Source organism: Euprymna scolopes, chromosome 18, assembly GCF_053919585.1.
Source record: "Euprymna scolopes isolate OS-2025 chromosome 18, ASM5391958v1, whole genome shotgun sequence".
Lineage (NCBI taxonomy): Eukaryota > Metazoa > Mollusca > Cephalopoda > Sepiida > Sepiolidae > Euprymna > Euprymna scolopes.
This window is the reverse complement of record NC_136499.1, coordinates 102,229,656-102,248,871: the sequence shown is the minus strand read 5'-3', so window position 1 is coordinate 102,248,871 and position 19,216 is coordinate 102,229,656. Positions and strand designations below refer to the sequence as shown.

The following is a 19,216-nucleotide window of genomic DNA, read 5'->3' as shown; positions in this document are numbered from 1 at the left end:
TGGGGTTGACACGCCAATGACATGACGGGCGCACGCTTATCTGTTTTTTGCGTTCGTCAAACCTCTTGCTTTTATTGGCAAATTTTTTATTTATGGAATTTGTGTGTGTATGTGTGCACGATCTCCAAGTTCCTTTATCCAACATCTATATATATAAAAGCGAAATGTATGTATGTATGTTCGTTTTGGCTCGCTCCTTCTTAAAACTTTTTATATCACGTCTAAATCGTAATATCTATGACTAAAGAACGGGAGGTCGCCTTTCTATTTAATTTGCCGACTTTTACCAGCTTGCCGCATCTTCGAAAAGCAAAAAGCGGGGGAAACGGTAACTGGCTTGCAGCGCAAAACTAGGTCAAACATCACGCCACTTCCTCACACCTGTATATTTCACTTTATAAACCTTAACTTAACATGCTTATCTATTCCTCTCCCCTCGTGGCCGAGATGGCTAGGTGGCTAGCTTTTTTCCCCTTTTGTTTCCACATTCACGTCAAGGCTTCAGGGTTCAATCCTACCTTCCTACTAAAACTTTTTTTTCTTTTACACCTCCAAATACCCGGCCAAGGTTTTTTTTTTTTTTTTTTTTTTTAAACACACACATCTCCAAACACCCGGGCAATGCCGGGTACCCCCCACTAGTCTATATATATATATATATATATATATATATATATATAAGGCAAGATGTGTGTTAGTGTGTGTGTGTGTGTGTGTGTGTGTGCGCATTTTGTGTATGCCTGGCAAAGGTTTTCGGGGGGGGGGGGACTCGAAGGTGGTCACTGTTTCTTAAAACTTTGTATATGTTACCTAAATTATGTCTATGATTTACGAAACAAGGTCGCATGTATCTTTCATTTTTGGCGACTGTTACACGCTATTTTCACAATATTTTTTACTCTCCGTGTGTTTGTTTGGCATTTCCGTATAAAAAAGCGAAACTGTGAAAGCAAAGGAGTGTTCCCAGCTTTTCGTGCATAGACATCCCGAAAGCAATAAGGTTTGATCAATGCGGTGGGGGGGGGGCTCTTATCAGACAATTGCTATTCATTTGGACACTCCCCTTTTTATGGGGGAGCTGGTTTTCCCCAACATCTTGGTAAAACTGGCCTACAGCCAAAATTAAGTCGCTTGATGTTTGACCTCATTAAATTCACGCACCTGTCACTTAACTTTTTAATCGTTAAATTAAAACACTTTTCAGTTCCCGTCATGGCCGAGCGGTAAGATGTCAGGTTTTTTCACTTTTTTTTTTTTTTTTTTTTTTTTTTTTTTTTTTTTTTGCCACCTTTGTCTCAAGGCTTCGGGTTCGAGCCTACCTGCCTCCCAAAATTTTTTTTCTTTTACACCGACAAACACACGGGCAACGCCGGGCACCCATGCTAGTATATATATATATATAAATTAGTGTGAATAATGGACTTTGTAAAGTTGATAAATGAATAACATACATAATTAGTTCAAAAGAATTAAGATTTAGTTGAACATCTATTATTGGTATGTATGTACAGGATATCTTAAAATCATCTGACACATTTGTAGGTAAAAAAAAATTAAATGACAATAAAATATAGAAAAACTGAGAAGGAACGGCAAAGTGTGTCGGTTACATGAACCATGTAAGTTGTCCCAAATGGTGTTTTTATAAGTTTTTTTTTTATGATTAACATCTGATGAGTACGTGATTATATATATATATATATATATATATATATATATATATATATATATATATATATATATATATATTTCTATATATATACTTTCACTTACCTGAGTGGCTGAATTTTCCTAACAATTTTTTTCTTAATTTTGTTTTTTTGTAAAATATTTTTACGTTTTTATTTATTTTAAAAAATTTTATTTATTAGCAGGCCACCCACCATTGCCTGGTCGTAAAATGTGCTTAAACACAATATTTCAATTCATGCAGATTTCAGATTTATTATTATAGAGCCAATTCTTTATTGATTATTATATTGTACCTAATATGTAGTAGTGATTTCAAAAGTTACAAAAAAATATGACTTTGTTGCCATCAGCTAGAATATCATCTAGTGATATTTACTATCATCTGAGTTAATGACATATGCATACCAAAACTTGGCAAATTAACACAAACATATAAATGTATATTTGTGCATGCGTAGAGAATACAAGTTACAATTTTTCATTTTTTACCCCTTGTCACCTCGTTTTTCGACTAAAACCCAAATCGATTTTGTTCCACAGGTCCCAATGCCCCATATGCAAAGTTTTAAGTCTGTACACCAAAAATTGACAGTAGTTTGGTAAAGAATGGTCTGTCACAAACAAACTAGATCACTTTTATAATATATAGAGATGAAAAATTTTTTTTTTCATTAATTTTTTATTTTCATTGATTTTTTACTTTTTTCATTGATTTTTTTATTTTTTTCATTGATTTTTTATTTTTTTCATTGATTTTATTTATTTATTTTTTTTTTTCTTAAAAATTCTTTTTTGGTTTTTACAGAATGATTTTGGTGACGACATCGAGTCTAACTCCATCGGTAGCTCATCTGCTCTGCCTCCGGCAAAAGATCTGGATTTATTAGCAAGCAATCTGGATCAGTCAACATTTCCAGACAAACCTCTGAAAAAGAAATCACCCCTGAGACCAGGGAAAAAACTCTATGAGTTTTACAATGCTCCCATCACAAAATTTTGGGCTCATACAGTAAGTATTCGAAATACTTATGATGCTACATTTGATTTTGAAGGTTTGTTGATGCAGAGGAAAAACGACAAAAAGCAAGACTTTTTGGCACATGCATATCGATTTGAAAATATGTAGAAATGTTGATATATTAATTGGAAAAAGAAAAATATAGATAATAGTAATAATAAAAAAATAAACAGTACTTAGTTTTTGGCTCATACAGTAATTATTAGCAATATTTATAGTGCTGTAGTTTGAAGATTTAAAAAATTTATTAAGAAAAAAGAGACAAAACAGATAAAGAAACGCAAATATTTTGGTGTAAACGTAAGTATTTTAAAATAGTGAATTAAAAAAAGAAAAGAAAAAAGGGAATACATAAATAATAGCCATAAACAAAAACAGTAAGAAGTACTCAGCCGAGGTCGGAGTTGAAAGGGAAATACTTTCTGGATGAGTCTATTGTTTGTCATCTGGGATGTTCTTGTTAGCCAATAAAGTTGCTCTTGGACTATTTAATATCACTCAATTCTGCTGGACAAAATCCGATCTGGTACAAAGGTTTTGGCTCTTTCTCTCTATTCTCTCTATTTCTTTTTGTATTTCTCTTCCTTCTGGAGATTTTTCTCTCAGGGACCCCAAAACCATAGATTCTAGGACATTGTTACCATGATTTACTCCCTGTTGGCTGAGTTATGATGCTGTGTCTTTCTAGGAAGCCCACTCTACCAGGCTTTCCCTTTTTTACCCTTTGAGAAGGAGTTAGTTTATTGCTAATCACCTGTGGGACATCTACGGGAAATACTGACAGGGTTGCCTAGGTATTTTTTGTAGGCTAGAGTGCTCTTCCTCGGAGGTGCTGGCTTTTCAAATCCTAGTGGTCTCCGGGCGTTGACAACTTTGTGCCGTGGGAGGGAAGTAAACCTATTCTCTCATTTTGTTTAAATCTCATATTTATTTGTTGTACATTGTTTACCTTACATTTTTTTTTTTTTTTTTTGATTTATAACAGATAGTATAGATTCTACTAAAAAATAAAATTATGATTATAAATGTATCCATTTATTTTCTGAATTTCCTAATCAAATCTGAGCTCCAATCTGTGGTCCCACCTCCCTCGCCAAACTTTCACAAAAAACACTCGTCTAACTAAAACCAGTGTCAATTATTTCTCCCACTCTTTAACTGTGCCTAAACCTAAACGTAGATTCCATGAACAAAGCTTTTTTCTTAGAACCGCACGCCTGTGGAACTCTCTTCCATTTGCCCATTTTCCAGCTGACTACAATCTTCAAGTTTAATGTAAACAAGTTCCTAATGAGCTGTTACCCTTAAGTAATCCAATTGACCAAATTTCCACTATTAATAATTACTATATTATCCTATTGATTACTGTACACTCAACAACCCTTATCCTCGAGTAACCTCCTGGCCTTGATAAGTAGTGACTTCTATTTAAAAAAATAAAATCAAAGACGTTTTTTTTTCTTTTATTTCAGATTTCATACATGACATTCTTAGCTTGTTTCACATATGTTGTCCTACTGAAGACACTGCACGTACCTCGATGGCAAGAGTATTATGTTATTGCCTACATTGGCACCCTTGCCTTGGAGAAAATGCGAATGGTAAGTCTATCTCTCTCTGTCTTGGAAATTTTTTAATCCTTTCTTAAATAAGTTTTCGAAATATACATAAAAAATTATTTACATTGTATTTGTGGCTTCTAGCGGCTTTATTGCTCAATTTTCAAATTTAAAAGATGCTGTGTCAAGCATATGTGGAAGTGTACAAGCGTTCGGGCCTACTTGCGGCAAAAAGCGAACCTGGGACCTTTCGATCACAAATCAAGTCTACTAATGAGCTACATCCATCTTAACCCAAAGCGACAATTTAGTTTCACTCAATGGCTATAAAAAACAAGCCGATAATTAATTCGGGGGCGGTTGAAAAATATTGCCCTGATATTTTATATCATGGCATGTTAATTCGATGAGATTGTTTGGTGTTGCTTGGGAATGTGATGCATCGATTCTACGATATTGTTCGGTGGTGTGTTGATTCTGCGATATTGTTCGGGATTGCGTGGACAAATTTGTAGGACCGTGGCGTCACTTGTGAGATATATATATATATATATATATATCTATGTGTGTGTATTTATTTTTTTTTTTTTTGCGCTCTCCTCCTTCATGAAATGACAGATGCTTCACAAAACTATTTCATTTTCATTAAGTTTCCCAGCATCTCGTGTGTCATTAAAATTCTTAATTAAGAACTGTTTCACATACACCATTTCATGACAATACAATAACCAATATGAAAAAAAAAAAAAAAAAAAAAAAAGTTTTAAAAAATATTTTCTTATAATATTTCTCTTTGTCTGTCTGGGATTAATAGGGATTAGTCACCTCAATACTAAATTTACTATCTCTTTTTTTTTTTTTTTAGAAATTATTGAGCCGATCTGGTTAAGATTTTGTATGAACCTTTGTTACTATAAAGTATAACGAATTAACTATTGTGGTATCCATTTAATGCAAAATGATACACCCTCATCAATTTCACATAAAGCACTAAATAAATGGCTATAACTTTTGCGCATTTTTAAAGGCTAATATATTACTAACATAAAAACATAACCTCTGTCAGTAAAGAAGGGATTTGTCCCTGAAAAATTATGGACCAAAACAAACAAATAAAAAAAATATATATATATATATATATATGCTTTGTATTTATGGTTTCTAGCAGCTTTTTCAGTTTTATAATTCAATTCTTGAAAAAATAGGTTTTTGTCAAATGCACTTATTTCTGTGAGAATCTTTTTTTTTTTTTTTTTTTTTTTTTTTTTTTAGCTTTACATTTAACCATTTCATACCTTTTGTGGATGATTTTCGTCAAATGTGACCTCAGAATAACACAAAAAAATATACTAAAATTTTGTTGGTTTCATTTTACTTCTTTTTTTTTTTTTTTTTTGTTACAACTAAGTTTATATCACATTACCTCAATATATATATATATTATTTTTTTGTCATAAATAATTATGCAAATGTCAGGAATAAAATCTCATAAATTCATTAAAAAACAGTTTTTTATTTACATGCACTTGTTTTGGACTGAAAAAAAAATGTATATACAATATACAGTAGAACCCCGGGATACGGCATTCAAAATGTGTAACAAAATACAGTTCAGTATATAATACACATGTATATAATCAAATAACATAACACCGTAAGGCGGGACAAATACCATAATCAGGGGCTGTAAAAACATTGTATTCCACATTGTTACCTGAAGAAAAAAAACGTATCTTAGGGCCACCGTATCCCGGGGTTCTACTGTATTTAGTTTTTGTGTTTTTTATATATTTTTTCTATGCATTTTTTATTTTTCATATGTTCTATTTTTTTTTATTTTTTTTTTTTTTAATTGGTAAACGTTTGTTAAAGTCTTATAAGAAATTAAGAAGAAAGATAATTTGGGTGGGGGTCAAAGAGTAAAAATAAAAGTAAAAATGACTCCTGGACAATACCGGGCAGATACAGCTACTTTTTGAATAAACAACAAATGAAACAAACAACTGCATTCACTTAGAAAACTGAACATTTATTTACAGCAATTTTTTTACAATAAACACCGGTACAATCTTCACAACATTTTTCTGAATGTATCATGACCGTAGCCTCCATTTTTTTTTTTTTTTTTTTTTTTTTTTTTTTTTTTTTTTTACTTTTTAAAAAGATTTTTTTTTTTTTAAACAAAAAAGAAAAAGTATTTTACCTATTTCACCGAACATTCTTGATCATCTGTGCATTTCAACGGCCATTTTCAATTCATATCTGCTTAAAAATTTACTCTTTAAACTTTTCAACAAGTATTTCTTGCTTCACAATCTTTGAGATGAGGATTAAAACAGCAAGGTAGCCCCCCCCCCCATACACACAGAGCCACGTTGCCTAGTATATACATTATCTATTACTCCCACGCACATATTCACACTAACAAATATGTAGACATACACAGCTTTCACAAATGAACATTTTTTACTGAAAATACCGTATATATCAGCATATAAGACGACCCTTAATATTAAAAAAAATCATCTTTAAAAAAACATTTCAAAAGATATCGATTGTTGCAGTTTCTAGCCGAGGCTAAACAAACATGGTTTCGTAATTTATCAGTCGTCTTATACAACCCATATATGATAAATTTATTAAAATTTGCTCCAATTTTGTACCTCGTCTTATCTGACGGTCGCCTTATATGCTGAAATATATGGTATTTCTTGCTTCACAATCTTTGAGATGAGGCCGCTGGAAAAATGGTGGGATCCTTCTATCGATCCAGTAGATATCTCACTGCTGATGCAATTCTCTATCTATATAAAAGCTAGGTACGTCCAATCCAAGGATGGAGTACTGTTGCCACATTTGGGCAGGAGCTGCTAGAAAGGACTTATCCTACCTTGATAGAATTTAAAATAGACTTAATAGCTTCGTAGGAGATGTCCTTTTCTCTTCCCTGAAACCTCTTTCTCACAGAAGAGATATTGCGAGTTTGTCCCTACTTTATCGTTATTTTCATGGCAAGTGCTCGGCTGAGCTCCAATCTATGGTCTCCCCTCACCAAACTTTCACAAGAAATACCCATGTAGCAGAAAACACTATCACTAATTTCCGCCACTCTTTATCTGTGCTTAAACCTAAACGTAGATTCCATAAGCAAAGCTTCTTTCTTAGAACTGCACGCCTATGGAATTGTCTTCTGCTTTCCAGCTGACTACAATATGGTTACCTTCAAGTCTAACGCAAACAAGTTTTTGATAAATTAACAAATTTACCGAATCTCCATTACTAACGATTACTTTATTATCCAATTTCTACGGCACACTCTTTAACCCTTATCCTCGAGTGGCCTCTTGGCCTTGATAAGTGGCGATGCCTATGTAAAACAAAATTTTTTTTTAATTACTGATATGCCCTTTTTTCCCCTTTTTTTTTAACTACTGTTCTTATCTTGCGTGTTATCCTTGCGGATGCCTTGGTAAAGGCTAAGTAAGTAAACCCTGACAAAAAGTCCGGTTTAGAGTCCTGGTAGTTGGATTGTGAAGCACTGCAATACCTTTCTGGCAACTCTTGCAGCACGCTGGTTCCAACCACATTGGCTGCCTTTTTGTCGGATTGGTTTTGTCTGCAATAACGAGAAGGAGATCCTAGTAACCGGGCAAACCTAGGTCTTCTTATCACTCGCCCAGGCCTACATCTGGAGAGGTAAACTCCAGCTTCGACTTTATAGCAACGTCAGATGCTGCAGTGCACCAGACTAGATGCAAAGCGCTATTGTCTCATCAGGAGATTACTATCCTATTCTCAGAATAGTTTAAAATATAAGACCTCCCTCTTCAAATTAAGAATGGATTTTTAAATAGTAACGTCATTATGTCAGTACGGTCTGGGTTCTGTATAAGTGTAACATAGCTGTTACGCTCAAATCGTGTTCCTCCCCCCCACCCCCCAGATAGTTCTATGCTGAATTTATTTATTCCACAGGGTTCAGGTTGATCTCGTTTTGTCAACCATGACCGGGGAGAAGTTTTAAGTAATTTTAAATTTTATTCTTAGTATCATTTGTACTTAAGATTGAACTTTAAACTCCTAGAAGATTGTTATCTATAACTGATTATTATTTAGCACTTTATCTGTTGCGCCACACTTTCATGTGAACATGGATTGCATAAAGAGTTCAATTCAAAATTCTACACAACTTCTCAAGACCTACATAAAAAAAAAGATTTCAAAGTTCAGCAAGATGTACCTTAAGAAGGTCAAAGATGTACCTTAAGAAGGTCAAAGATTAAATTGATCTACACAGTAAGATTAACAGTCAAATGAGAACAGCAGTCCAAATAATTCACAAACATTTTTGTTGGACAAAATGATGAAATTCGTCTACTTTTCAGTTATTTTCCTCACAATTTTTTTTTTTATTTACTGTATTTTTTTTTTTTTTTTTTTTTCGAAAACCCTTTTCTCTCTTCTCTAACTTATACCCTCTAACCTACATGCCACCCCTCTGATAACTTTCAAATTTTCTTCCAATATCTCTCAGGAATTTTGTTGGTATTTTTTCTTTTTCATACTATTCTTGTACCTCCCTATCTCATTTTCGTACCCTTCTCTCTCGCATTTTCTTACTCCTCTCTCTCTTATTTTTGCACTCCTCTCTCCCTCTCTTATTTTTGTACCCCTCTCTCCCTCTCTTATTTTTGTACCCCTCTCTCTCTCTCTCCTTTTCGTACTCCTCTCTCTCTCTCTCCTTTTCGTACTCCTCTCTCTCTCTCTCCTTTTCGTACTCCTCTCTCTCTCTCCTTTTCGTACTCCTCTCTCTCTCTCCTTTTCGTACTCCTCTCTCTCTCTCTCTCTCCTTTTCGTACTCCTCTCTCTCTCTCTCCTTTTCGTACTCCTCTCTCTCTCTCTCCTTTTCGTACTCCTCTCTCTCTCTCTCTCTCCTTTTCGTACTCCTCTCTCTCTCTCTCTCTCCTTTTCGTACTCCTCTCTCTCTCTCTCCTTTTCGTACTCCTCTCTCTCTCTCTCCTTTTCGTACTCCTCTCTCTCTCTCCTTTTCGTACTCCTCTCTCTCTCTCCTTTTCGTACTCCTCTCTCTCTCTCCTTTTCGTACTCCTCTCTCTCTCTCCTTTTCGTACTCCTCTCTCTCCTTTTCGTACTCCTCTCTCTCCTTTTCGTACTCCTCTCTCTCCTTTTCGTACTCCTCTCTCTCCTTTTCGTACTCCTCTCTCTCCTTTTCGTACTCCTCTCTCTCCTTTTCGTACTCCTCTCTCTCCTTTTCGTACTCCTCTCTCTCCTTTTCGTACTCCTCTCTCTCCTTTTCGTACTCCTCTCTCTCCTTTTCGTACTCCTCTCTCTCCTTTTCGTACTCCTCTCTCTCCTTTTCGTACTCCTCTCTCTCCTTTTCGTACTCCTCTCTCTCCTTTTCGTACTCCTCTCTCTCCTTTTCGTACTCCTCTCTCTCCTTTTCGTACTCCTCTCTCTCCTTTTCGTACTCCTCTCTCTCCTTTTCGTACTCCTCTCTCTCCTTTTCGTACTCCTCTCTCTCCTTTTCGTACTCCTCTCTCTCCTTTTCGTACTCCTCTCTCTCCTTTTCGTACTCCTCTCTCTCCTTTTCGTACTCCTCTCTCTCCTTTTCGTACTCCTCTCTCTCCTTTTCGTACTCCTCTCTCTCCTTTTCGTACTCCTCTCTCTCCTTTTCGTACTCCTCTCTCTCCTTTTCGTACTCCTCTCTCTCTCTCTCTCTCTCCTTTTCGTACTCTCTCTCTCTCCTTTTCGTACTCCCCTCTCCTTTTCGTACCCCCCTCTCCTTTTCGTACCCCCCCTCTCTCTCTCTCTCTCTCTTTTTCGTACCCCCCCTCTCTCTCTCTCTCTTTTTCGTACCCCCCCTCTCACTCTCTCTCTCTTTCTCGTACCCCCCTCTCTCTCTCTCTTTTTCGTACCTCTTTCCGTCATTTTTGTACCTTTTGTCTCTCACTATTGTACCTCTGTCTCACTATCCTTCTCTCTCACTATCCTTCTCTCTCTTACCATTTTTGTACCTAAATTTCCCACCATTTTTGTACCTCCGTCTTTTCTCATACCTCACTTCGTGCACCATTTTGTATCCCTTTCTCTTTCTCACATCCTTCTTGTATTTCGCTCTCATTCTCTTTCATAACATCGTCACACTTTTAATCTTCCTTTTGATTTAATTTCATTCTTTTTTCTATCCTTCATCTTTTCATATATAACTGCTTTTTCATTCTCTCATCATGAAGTTCTTTCCATTATTTATTTATATATATATATATATATATATATATATATATATATATATATATAAACAATAGTTATATATATAGAGATTTATTTATATATATATATATATATATATATATATATATATATATAATGTATAAGGAATGAAAAAATGTACCAGCGGTGGTTGACGTTATGTTTAAAGAAAAAATAGAAAAAACCGAATGAAATTATTAAAAAATCAACGTTTCGTCCTTGTCTCAGAGGACATCTTCAGGATAATTGAAATAAAAATGTGATAAAAGAAAAAGTCATAGATCGTGCGAAAAAAGACAGTTTTTTAAAATCCAACCCATGTCGGGAATACGCACACATATTCGTCCTTTCCCGACATGGGTTGGATTTTAAAAAACTGTCTTTTTTCGCACGATCTATGATTTTTTCTTTTATCACATTTTTATTTCAATTATCCTGAAGATGTCCTCTGAGACAAGGACGAAACGTTGATTTTTTAATAATTTCATTCGGTTTTTTCTATTTTTTCTTTAAACATATATATATATATATATATATATGTATATATATAAGCAATTTAAGACTGTAAAAATATATTTTACATTAATTTATTGCTCGCCAGGATACTCAAATAATATATATATATATATATAGACAGAACTTATTGGGTTCAAAACTTAATCTTTACTGATTGCTTTTACATATATATATATATATATATATATATATATATATATATATATAATTTCACATTACGAATAAATAAGCCAATACTAAATGTTTGATAAATATTTTATTAATGTTTAGCTAAGCAGAAATTGAAGAATCATTGGATATAATTGTTTCTTTTTTTAAAATATGATTTTATATGATGATGATGATGATGAAAATAATACAATGGGAAAATGCATTTTAGTTAACAACAACAAAAAAGAATGGAAAAACAAAGTTATCAAAAAAAGCATGGCTTTTTCAGTTTTGACACATTTTAAAGTGTTTTCTTTTTTTTTTGTTTTTGTTTCAGGTTTTGTATTCTTGTCTTGAAGGTATTGTTGGGACGAGTAATCAGAATTGGGAATTGTAAAAATTGGAGGTTTATGGGAATCGAAAGAATTTTCACTATTTTCTGATGCCAAAAACGATTCTTTTAATCATCTTTTTTACAAATTTTATTTTGTTTAAAACAAAATCTTCCACTGCTGACAGAAATAATAAATCTTTAAACAACCAATAAAATTAAAATCTATAGATCTCTCCTTCACAAGTTTTTATGCTTGAGAAAATATATGAACATTTAACATGTTTTTACAGTAATCAGGAAAAATTAAGTTTTATAGTTAAATGTTTAGAGATTTATAAAAAATCAGAATTTGTAATTGTATTGGAATTGGGAAATTACTACAGAATCAGTAATTGTATTAGAATCTGGAAAAATATTGGAATTGTCCCATCACTATATATATATGTACTAGACTACCTGTGACCCGTTGGGTCAGTATGTTATATTAGCTATGGAATTAATGTATGAGCATGACACTTGTGACGTAAAGAAAATAGGTTTTGTGACATAACAGAAACATTTCTATGAAAGTATATTAAAATGAAAAAAGAATATAGATAGATTTCTATGAGTCGTTCTGTTTATAATTGTTTATTTTTGGAAAAAAATCTTACAGCCATTGAATTATGAGTGGTTTGCCATACTTATAGGTAAATGTGCACTGAACTGATACCATAATACTTGAAATTAAATTCAAATTTTGATATCTTTTTTTAATGAAATTGTTAATTGAAAGTACAGAATAGTTAAAAAAAAAAAAAAAAAAAAAAAACACTCTCCCTATGTTAAGAATGGCTTTTTAAATAGAAAATGAAAATAAAATGTAACTCTTTTTTCATTTATTTTAAACAAACCTTCATGACTCATTGGGTCAAATATTTAATTTATATGTTAATAATAAGGTCAATAAAACTAAGACAATGCGGAAATGAACGATGTAAAAAAAAAAAAAAAGCAGAAAGTATTAACAATTGTTCATTTGGATAATTTAAACATGAAAAAAAAAAGCCAAACAATTGGGACGCTGAAAACGTACACAGTAAAACAATACGTTTTATTGTCACATTGATTATTTATTTGTAATGCAAATTTAAAAAAAAAACATATTTCCGGGGTTATTTATGTTGGTGGTGTAGAAGAAAATGTATGAATGTTTTTTGAGAAAGGTGTATAATAAAAATGGAGAATACATTAAACAAAAAATGAAGGCGGTGGGTAAATCGCCGTTGTAAAAAGCTCCTATGGTTGTCAACGGCTCAAAGTAGATTTATTTGTAAGAAAATTGCATTAAAATAACGTAATACAGAAATGAACGATGTAAAAAAAAAAAAAAAAAATGCAGAAAGTATTAACAATTGTTTATTTGGATAATTTAAACGCGAAAAAAAAAAACTAATTGGGACGCTGAAAACGTACACAGTAGCGATTTGTGTTTATTTGTTTACGCTGTTATGGGTTTATGTTCATGTATGCATGCGCAACCGGAAGTTGTAAACCGGATGTGTGGTTACAACACCCGTTACAAGGTCATTTGAGTTTTATAATTTTATATATATATATATATATATATATATATATATATATATATATATATATATATATATATATATATAAGAAAGTTTTATTTTTATTTATTTTCTTAAGTAAATTTATTTCATAACTATGGTTAATTCTATTAGCATCGTTATGAATATTGCTATCAGTAGCATCATGAATTTTGCTATTATATTTTTCTCGTTATTATTATTATTACTAACATTATCGTTACTCTTTACTCTTACTATTATCAATAACATAATTATTATTAGTAGTAACAGTATTAGGATTTTGTCACTTAATCTAATTCTGCGGGCAATGCCGGGAGACAGGTAGGCTAGTATATAAAATTTGAATAAACGTTATTTTATATTGGCTATATTCAAGGTATTTTTATTACAAACAAGAATTTATTGATTTTTAAATTTCAGATGTATTATATGATACTCATTTCGGATGTACGCTTATTGTTTTTGTTGTCTTTTGTATATTGAAATATGGAAGCACATAAGGCCCATTGTTTTAATATTTTTGGTGTGTTTTTGTCTCTGAAAGTGAAAATAGTGATTTTTTTGTGCTACTGAAATCTAATAAAGAGGCAGGCAAGATGGCTAACATCCGTGATACAATGAATAAAGTATAAATTATAAACAACAAAATAATGAAATATTTTTTTATCATGTATGTATAAGTATAAATTAAAGAAATAATATATATATATATATATATATATATATATATATATAAAGTTAAAAGAAGAAAAAAACAAAAAATTCAGTTAGCTATATCTCATTATAAATTTATTTCAGCTCTATTAGCAATAGCGCATTGAACTTCCTACTTAAGATTTCGTACATAAATTCTTCTATCCTTTAGACAGAACATGCCATACATACACACACATATATATATATTTTTATTTTTAATTACTACATTATAACAATTCTGGATGTCAGCCATTTTGGTTTATATATTAAAATATGGAAGCACAAAAGGATCATTATTTTAACATTAAAGTAGTGATAGTTTAGTGCTATTGCAACCTAACAGATGAGCGGGCAAGATGCTTTACACCTGTGATATTATCAAGCAATAAATAAAGAATAAAAAGAACGCATAAAAAGATGCATGTCATTATTAAAAAGAATGTATTTCAATAAAAAATGTGTAGACATTTTTTTTTTCATTTTAGTTATTACATGATAATGATTCCGGGTGTCAGCCATATTGTTTTGTATATGGATGCACAAAATACTATCATGTAAAGTATAAAAATAAAATAAATGGATTAGATATCGCTATGAAAAGAAAAATTTATGTCAATAACAAAGATATATATTTTATTTTTAATTATTACATGATTATTCCAATTGTCAGCCATTTTGGCTTGCAACTTCAAATATGGAAACACAAAAAGCTTATAATATTAACATTTAGATGTCTGAAATACTCCCCTTTAAAAGTAAAAAAAAAAAGTGATTGTTTTGTGTTACTGTAGTCTAATAGAGATTCAAACAAGAAGGTTGATATCCATTGTGATATCATGTAATAAAGTATGTGACAAAAATTAAAATGCACATCGCAAGGATAAAAATGTATTTTGATAATAAAATAAAAATCTAAACAACAACAACAACAAAAAATACAATATGAAAACCATTTTGGGTGTTAACCATTTTGTTTTGTATACAGATATATGGAAGCGCAAAAGCGCATTATTTTAACATTTTGATGTGCAAAAATAAAATATTGATTGCTTTGTTCTACTGTAGTCTAAATATGCAAGATGGCTGACATCCCTGATATTATCATGTAATACGTAAAGTATATATATATATATATATATATATATATATATATATATATAATATATATATATATATATGAGATTGTCGGACTGACTTCCTCATCTTGGTTGTTATAGTCACAACGTTTTGGCCGTTTTGCCCTCCGGCCTTCATCAGGTGTTTTGAATTGAACTGGGGAACCGTTTGTTAGGAGTCTTGAACCCATTTCTTTATTATTATTACGGGGGTACCGTGTTTGGACTCCAGCTAGGCTCTGGGACATAGTTGCTGATTCTCTGTTTTGAATGAAGGCCGGGGGGCAAAATGGCCGAAATGTGACTATAACAACCAAGATGAGGAAGTCAGTCCGACAATCTCGATAAATGAAAACACCACATCTCAAAAATAGACAATTACTATATATATATATATATATATATATATATATATATGAGAATGTGTGTGAGTGAGGATATTTCTCAACAAATTTTTTATCTAAAAACTTAAAATTTGGTATTTAGGCATGTGGAAAACTTTAATCGGTTTTCATTTGGAAAATAAAAGGGCTGCTAAGCGGTAAAAATTGAGGAATTGGTGCATGGGAGTCATTGGATTTTTATGTTTGCTAACTGTTTAACGACTGTGCATGCATGAATCATTTACATTATTAACAATAAGTAGGTTTAAAAACATTTTGTAAAGAAAGTGTAAAGCTGGTCTAATAGTTATCATACTTGACTCACGAGCTTTAGGTATCGGTTTCAATCTCGGCCCGAATATCATTTTTGTTACAAGAATTGAACTGTTTAAAAAAACAAAAAAACAATACTCGCATGACCATGTCTCTATTTAGTTTTTATGTTTTATTTTTTCATGGTATTAAAGGAATTGAACATTACATCTAATACCGGGAAACGCCAGATAAATTTTCTAGTGTGTGTATATGTATGTGTATTTCAATAACAAATTTAGTTATGCATAATACCATTCACATGAACCACCACCGATAACATCAAACGGAAAAGTGATCGTGTTCTATGACAAAGACATACAGGCGGGCAGATACATAAAAGACAAAGTCATCAAACCAGATATTGTTATATGGAACAAGCCCGAAAGAACTGCGCTCATTATAGATGTCACAGTCCCAAATGATTTCGGCCTTAACAGAGCTGAACGGGAAAAGATAACAAAATATCAGGACCTAAAAATTGATCTAAAAACGACATAGTCTCTGAAAGAAATAAACATTATACCGGTTGTGATAGGAGCAACTGGCTTAATAAAAAGTATTTCATAAATACTTAGAAGCAATCCCTGGAAGACCAAGCTGTAACGAAATACAAATAGCAGCCATAAAGGGAACAGCATCTATTCTTAAAAGAGCCCTCGGATATAAATTTAAATCATAACAGAATCAAGTGTTAGCTCCAGGAGGAAGCCCCTTGATATCTTAAAACTTACTGAAGTTTAATGATAAAAAAAAGCAGGCATTTTGTTTTGTATATCAAAATATGGAAGCACAAAAGGCTCATTATTTTAACAGTTAAATATGCAATACACTCTTCTTCAAAAGTCAAAATAGTGATTGTTTTGTGCTATCGTAGTCCAATCGAAATGCAAGCAAGATGGCCTCCACCCGTGATATAATAAGTATAAATTAAACACAAATATATAAAATGTATATCGCCATGAAAAAAATGTATTTCAATAAATGATGCAGTTTTTTAGGTTATTATTTCAATAAAAAAACAGATTTAAACATTTGTAGTTCCTGCATGATACCATTCTTACTGCCAAACATTTTTTTTTTTTTTGTCTATTAAAATATGGAATCACAAAACACTCATTTTTTTTTTTATAAATATTTGGTCTTTTCTTCCAATTGTAAAAATAGTGTTTTTTCTGTACTAATGAATCATCGCTTATGAAGATTCAAATGCCACTCAAGGATAAGTGTTAAATAGTTGTTCATGTTGGTAGTAAGATAACACCATGAGGATTAGTAACAATGGTTAAAAATGAGCAGATATTGATCATTTAAGAGGACGGCTCAACAGGAATTTGTTTACATTGGAATTGAAAACGGCAATGTTGTAGTCAGCTGAGAAGCAGGCCTGCAGAATTGTGTTCCACAGACGAGTAGCTCTTGGAAAGAAACTCTGTTCCTGAAAGTTTCGTTTCTCTCACAGAGAGAAAATATTGACAGTGGTTGTAGCTAGACGAGTCTTTGTTGTGAATGTTTTGCGGGAGGGAACAATAGATTGGAGCTAAGTCGAGCATCTGCCATGATAGAGTAGAGAAAGACTAGCAGCTAGTGTATGGATGATTAATCGAAATTGGGAATCAGAAAAATCTTAAACTTTTAGGGATATCAGAATCAGAAAAATTTGTGCCTAATTTCCAATTCCAAAAACGATTCTTTTATTTAAAATTTTTTTTTTTTTTAAACTTAATTTAGCATGGCTTATATTAATGATGAAACAATAACTATTTCTTGATTTTAAACTACTAGTAAAACTAAAATCTATAGATCACCCTCTACAAATGTATCTGTATTTTTGCGAAAATATTCCTCAGAATTTTTTTACGGTAATCAGAAAATTTAGAAAAAAAAAAAAAAAAAAAAAAACCTTTATAGTTAACTATTTAGATATTTTGAAGGAATCGGAACTTTACAACAAAAATTTTGGAATCGTCCCATCACTACTAGCAATCTCTTTGCTGTGAGAAAGACTGATACAATAGTTCCTTTTTTTATTTTTCTCACCACGAGGGCAGAGTTAAACACAAAGTCGGTTTTTAATATGGGGAAAATGCAGCTTCCTAAAAGGGGCACGCTAGATAGGAAAAAAAATTAAAATTGCCTCAATCTAGAAGGATTTTTCCTCTGCTGATTGAGGTCAGAAAAGGTGAAGTGTAGTATCAAAACAGATACTACACTTTGCTCTTAGCCAAATGAGCATACTGTAGTTTAATAGACGTTGGGTGACACCTGTAATACTATCATGGAAGGAATCTCTACTATTACATAAAAATCACTTTGTGTGTGTGAGTTACTCCCTCATAGGTTCCGAAACGGCTGAGTCTATATTTTTCAAATTTCACACAAAGCTAATTTATGTCTAGCAGCGTTCTTATGAATCTTTTGTACAGAAATTCATCTGATAAGTATCGAAAATTGAAAAAATACCATCTTATAGATAAAAAAAAAATTTTTACAGGGGAATATTTTACATAACACCGGCAAAGGGAGATAATAAAATTTCAGTAAAGGATTTCTTTAAAAAAAAACAAAAAAAAAAAAACAGATTTATTATGATCTGGAGATATAGCTTAGTGGGAAAGCATTCGAGTACAGATCAAAGAGTCCCTGTTCAAGCCTGGGTGTACCTCATTATTTTTTAATTTTTTTCTTATTAATGAATTCAATTTACAATAATAATAATAATAATAAAAAAAAAAAAAAGGTAACATTTTAAAAGTGCTGCAAATCATTTCTTCATTTGCATATTTTAAAACTAAACATTAATCAGAAGTGACTTTTCCAGGGCATTCATCATACAGCTGACGTGATATTGTAAACAAACATAGACATTATTATTTTATTTATTTTTACTTTTTGCGAATTAGTCTACCGAGCAAAGTATTCCTTGTAATCTATAATATAAATCTCACCTGTCTGTTTAAATGTATGTATGTGCATTTGTATGTCTGCCTAAACCTTTTGACAGGTGATTTTACTGTCGGTATCATTTTGAAGCTCGACTCTTCGGACGAAAAATATTGAAAAATTGGCTAAAACCATTAATTCCATTCCACACTCAACTAGGCACTTTTCTACAGGGAGGGGTCGCCTTTTTCGCCGATATTTTTTAAAGTCAAGTCATCCCCTCTTTTTGATTGAATAGCCTTAATTTAAACATTTGCCACTTTTGGTTTGGCGATGAATGCAACAGCAAAGACGTCACGTTTTTTTTTTTTTTTTTTTTCACATTCTTTTCCTCCTTTGCGGTATGAGTTCAAGCCTGCCTGCCTACTATCACTTTTATTTTTTTGCTCAACACACACCTCCAAACACCCGAGCAACGCTGGGCACCCAGGCTAGTCTATATATATAAAAGGCAAAATGTGTGTGTTTGTATGTCTCACAAAACTTCCGACAGACACGTTGAAACCGGTATCGTTTTAAACCTTGATCCTTCGGACAACAAATATCGAAAAATTGACCAAAAACATTAACTCCTTTACCATCAACTGGGCAGTTTTGTTCAAGGAGAGGTCGCTTTTTTTCGCCGACAGTTTAGCAACTCATCGT

The 19,216-nt window shown here is 32.3% G+C and overlaps 1 protein-coding gene across 3 annotated transcripts in view; it reads left to right on the top strand.

The window, feature by feature from the left end:
- Positions 1-19,216, top strand: part of LOC145297722 (transient receptor potential cation channel subfamily M member 3-like) — a 790,615-nt gene that overhangs the window by 701,603 nt on the left and 69,796 nt on the right. For all 3 annotated transcript variants that reach the window (XM_080143937.1, XM_080143936.1, XM_080143938.1), the window contains 2 exons: positions 2,498-2,701; positions 4,183-4,311. In XM_080143937.1, coding sequence (XP_080000063.1) covers positions 2,498-2,701; positions 4,183-4,311 — 333 coding nt within the window. The remainder of the gene's footprint in view (positions 1-2,497; positions 2,702-4,182; positions 4,312-19,216) is intronic.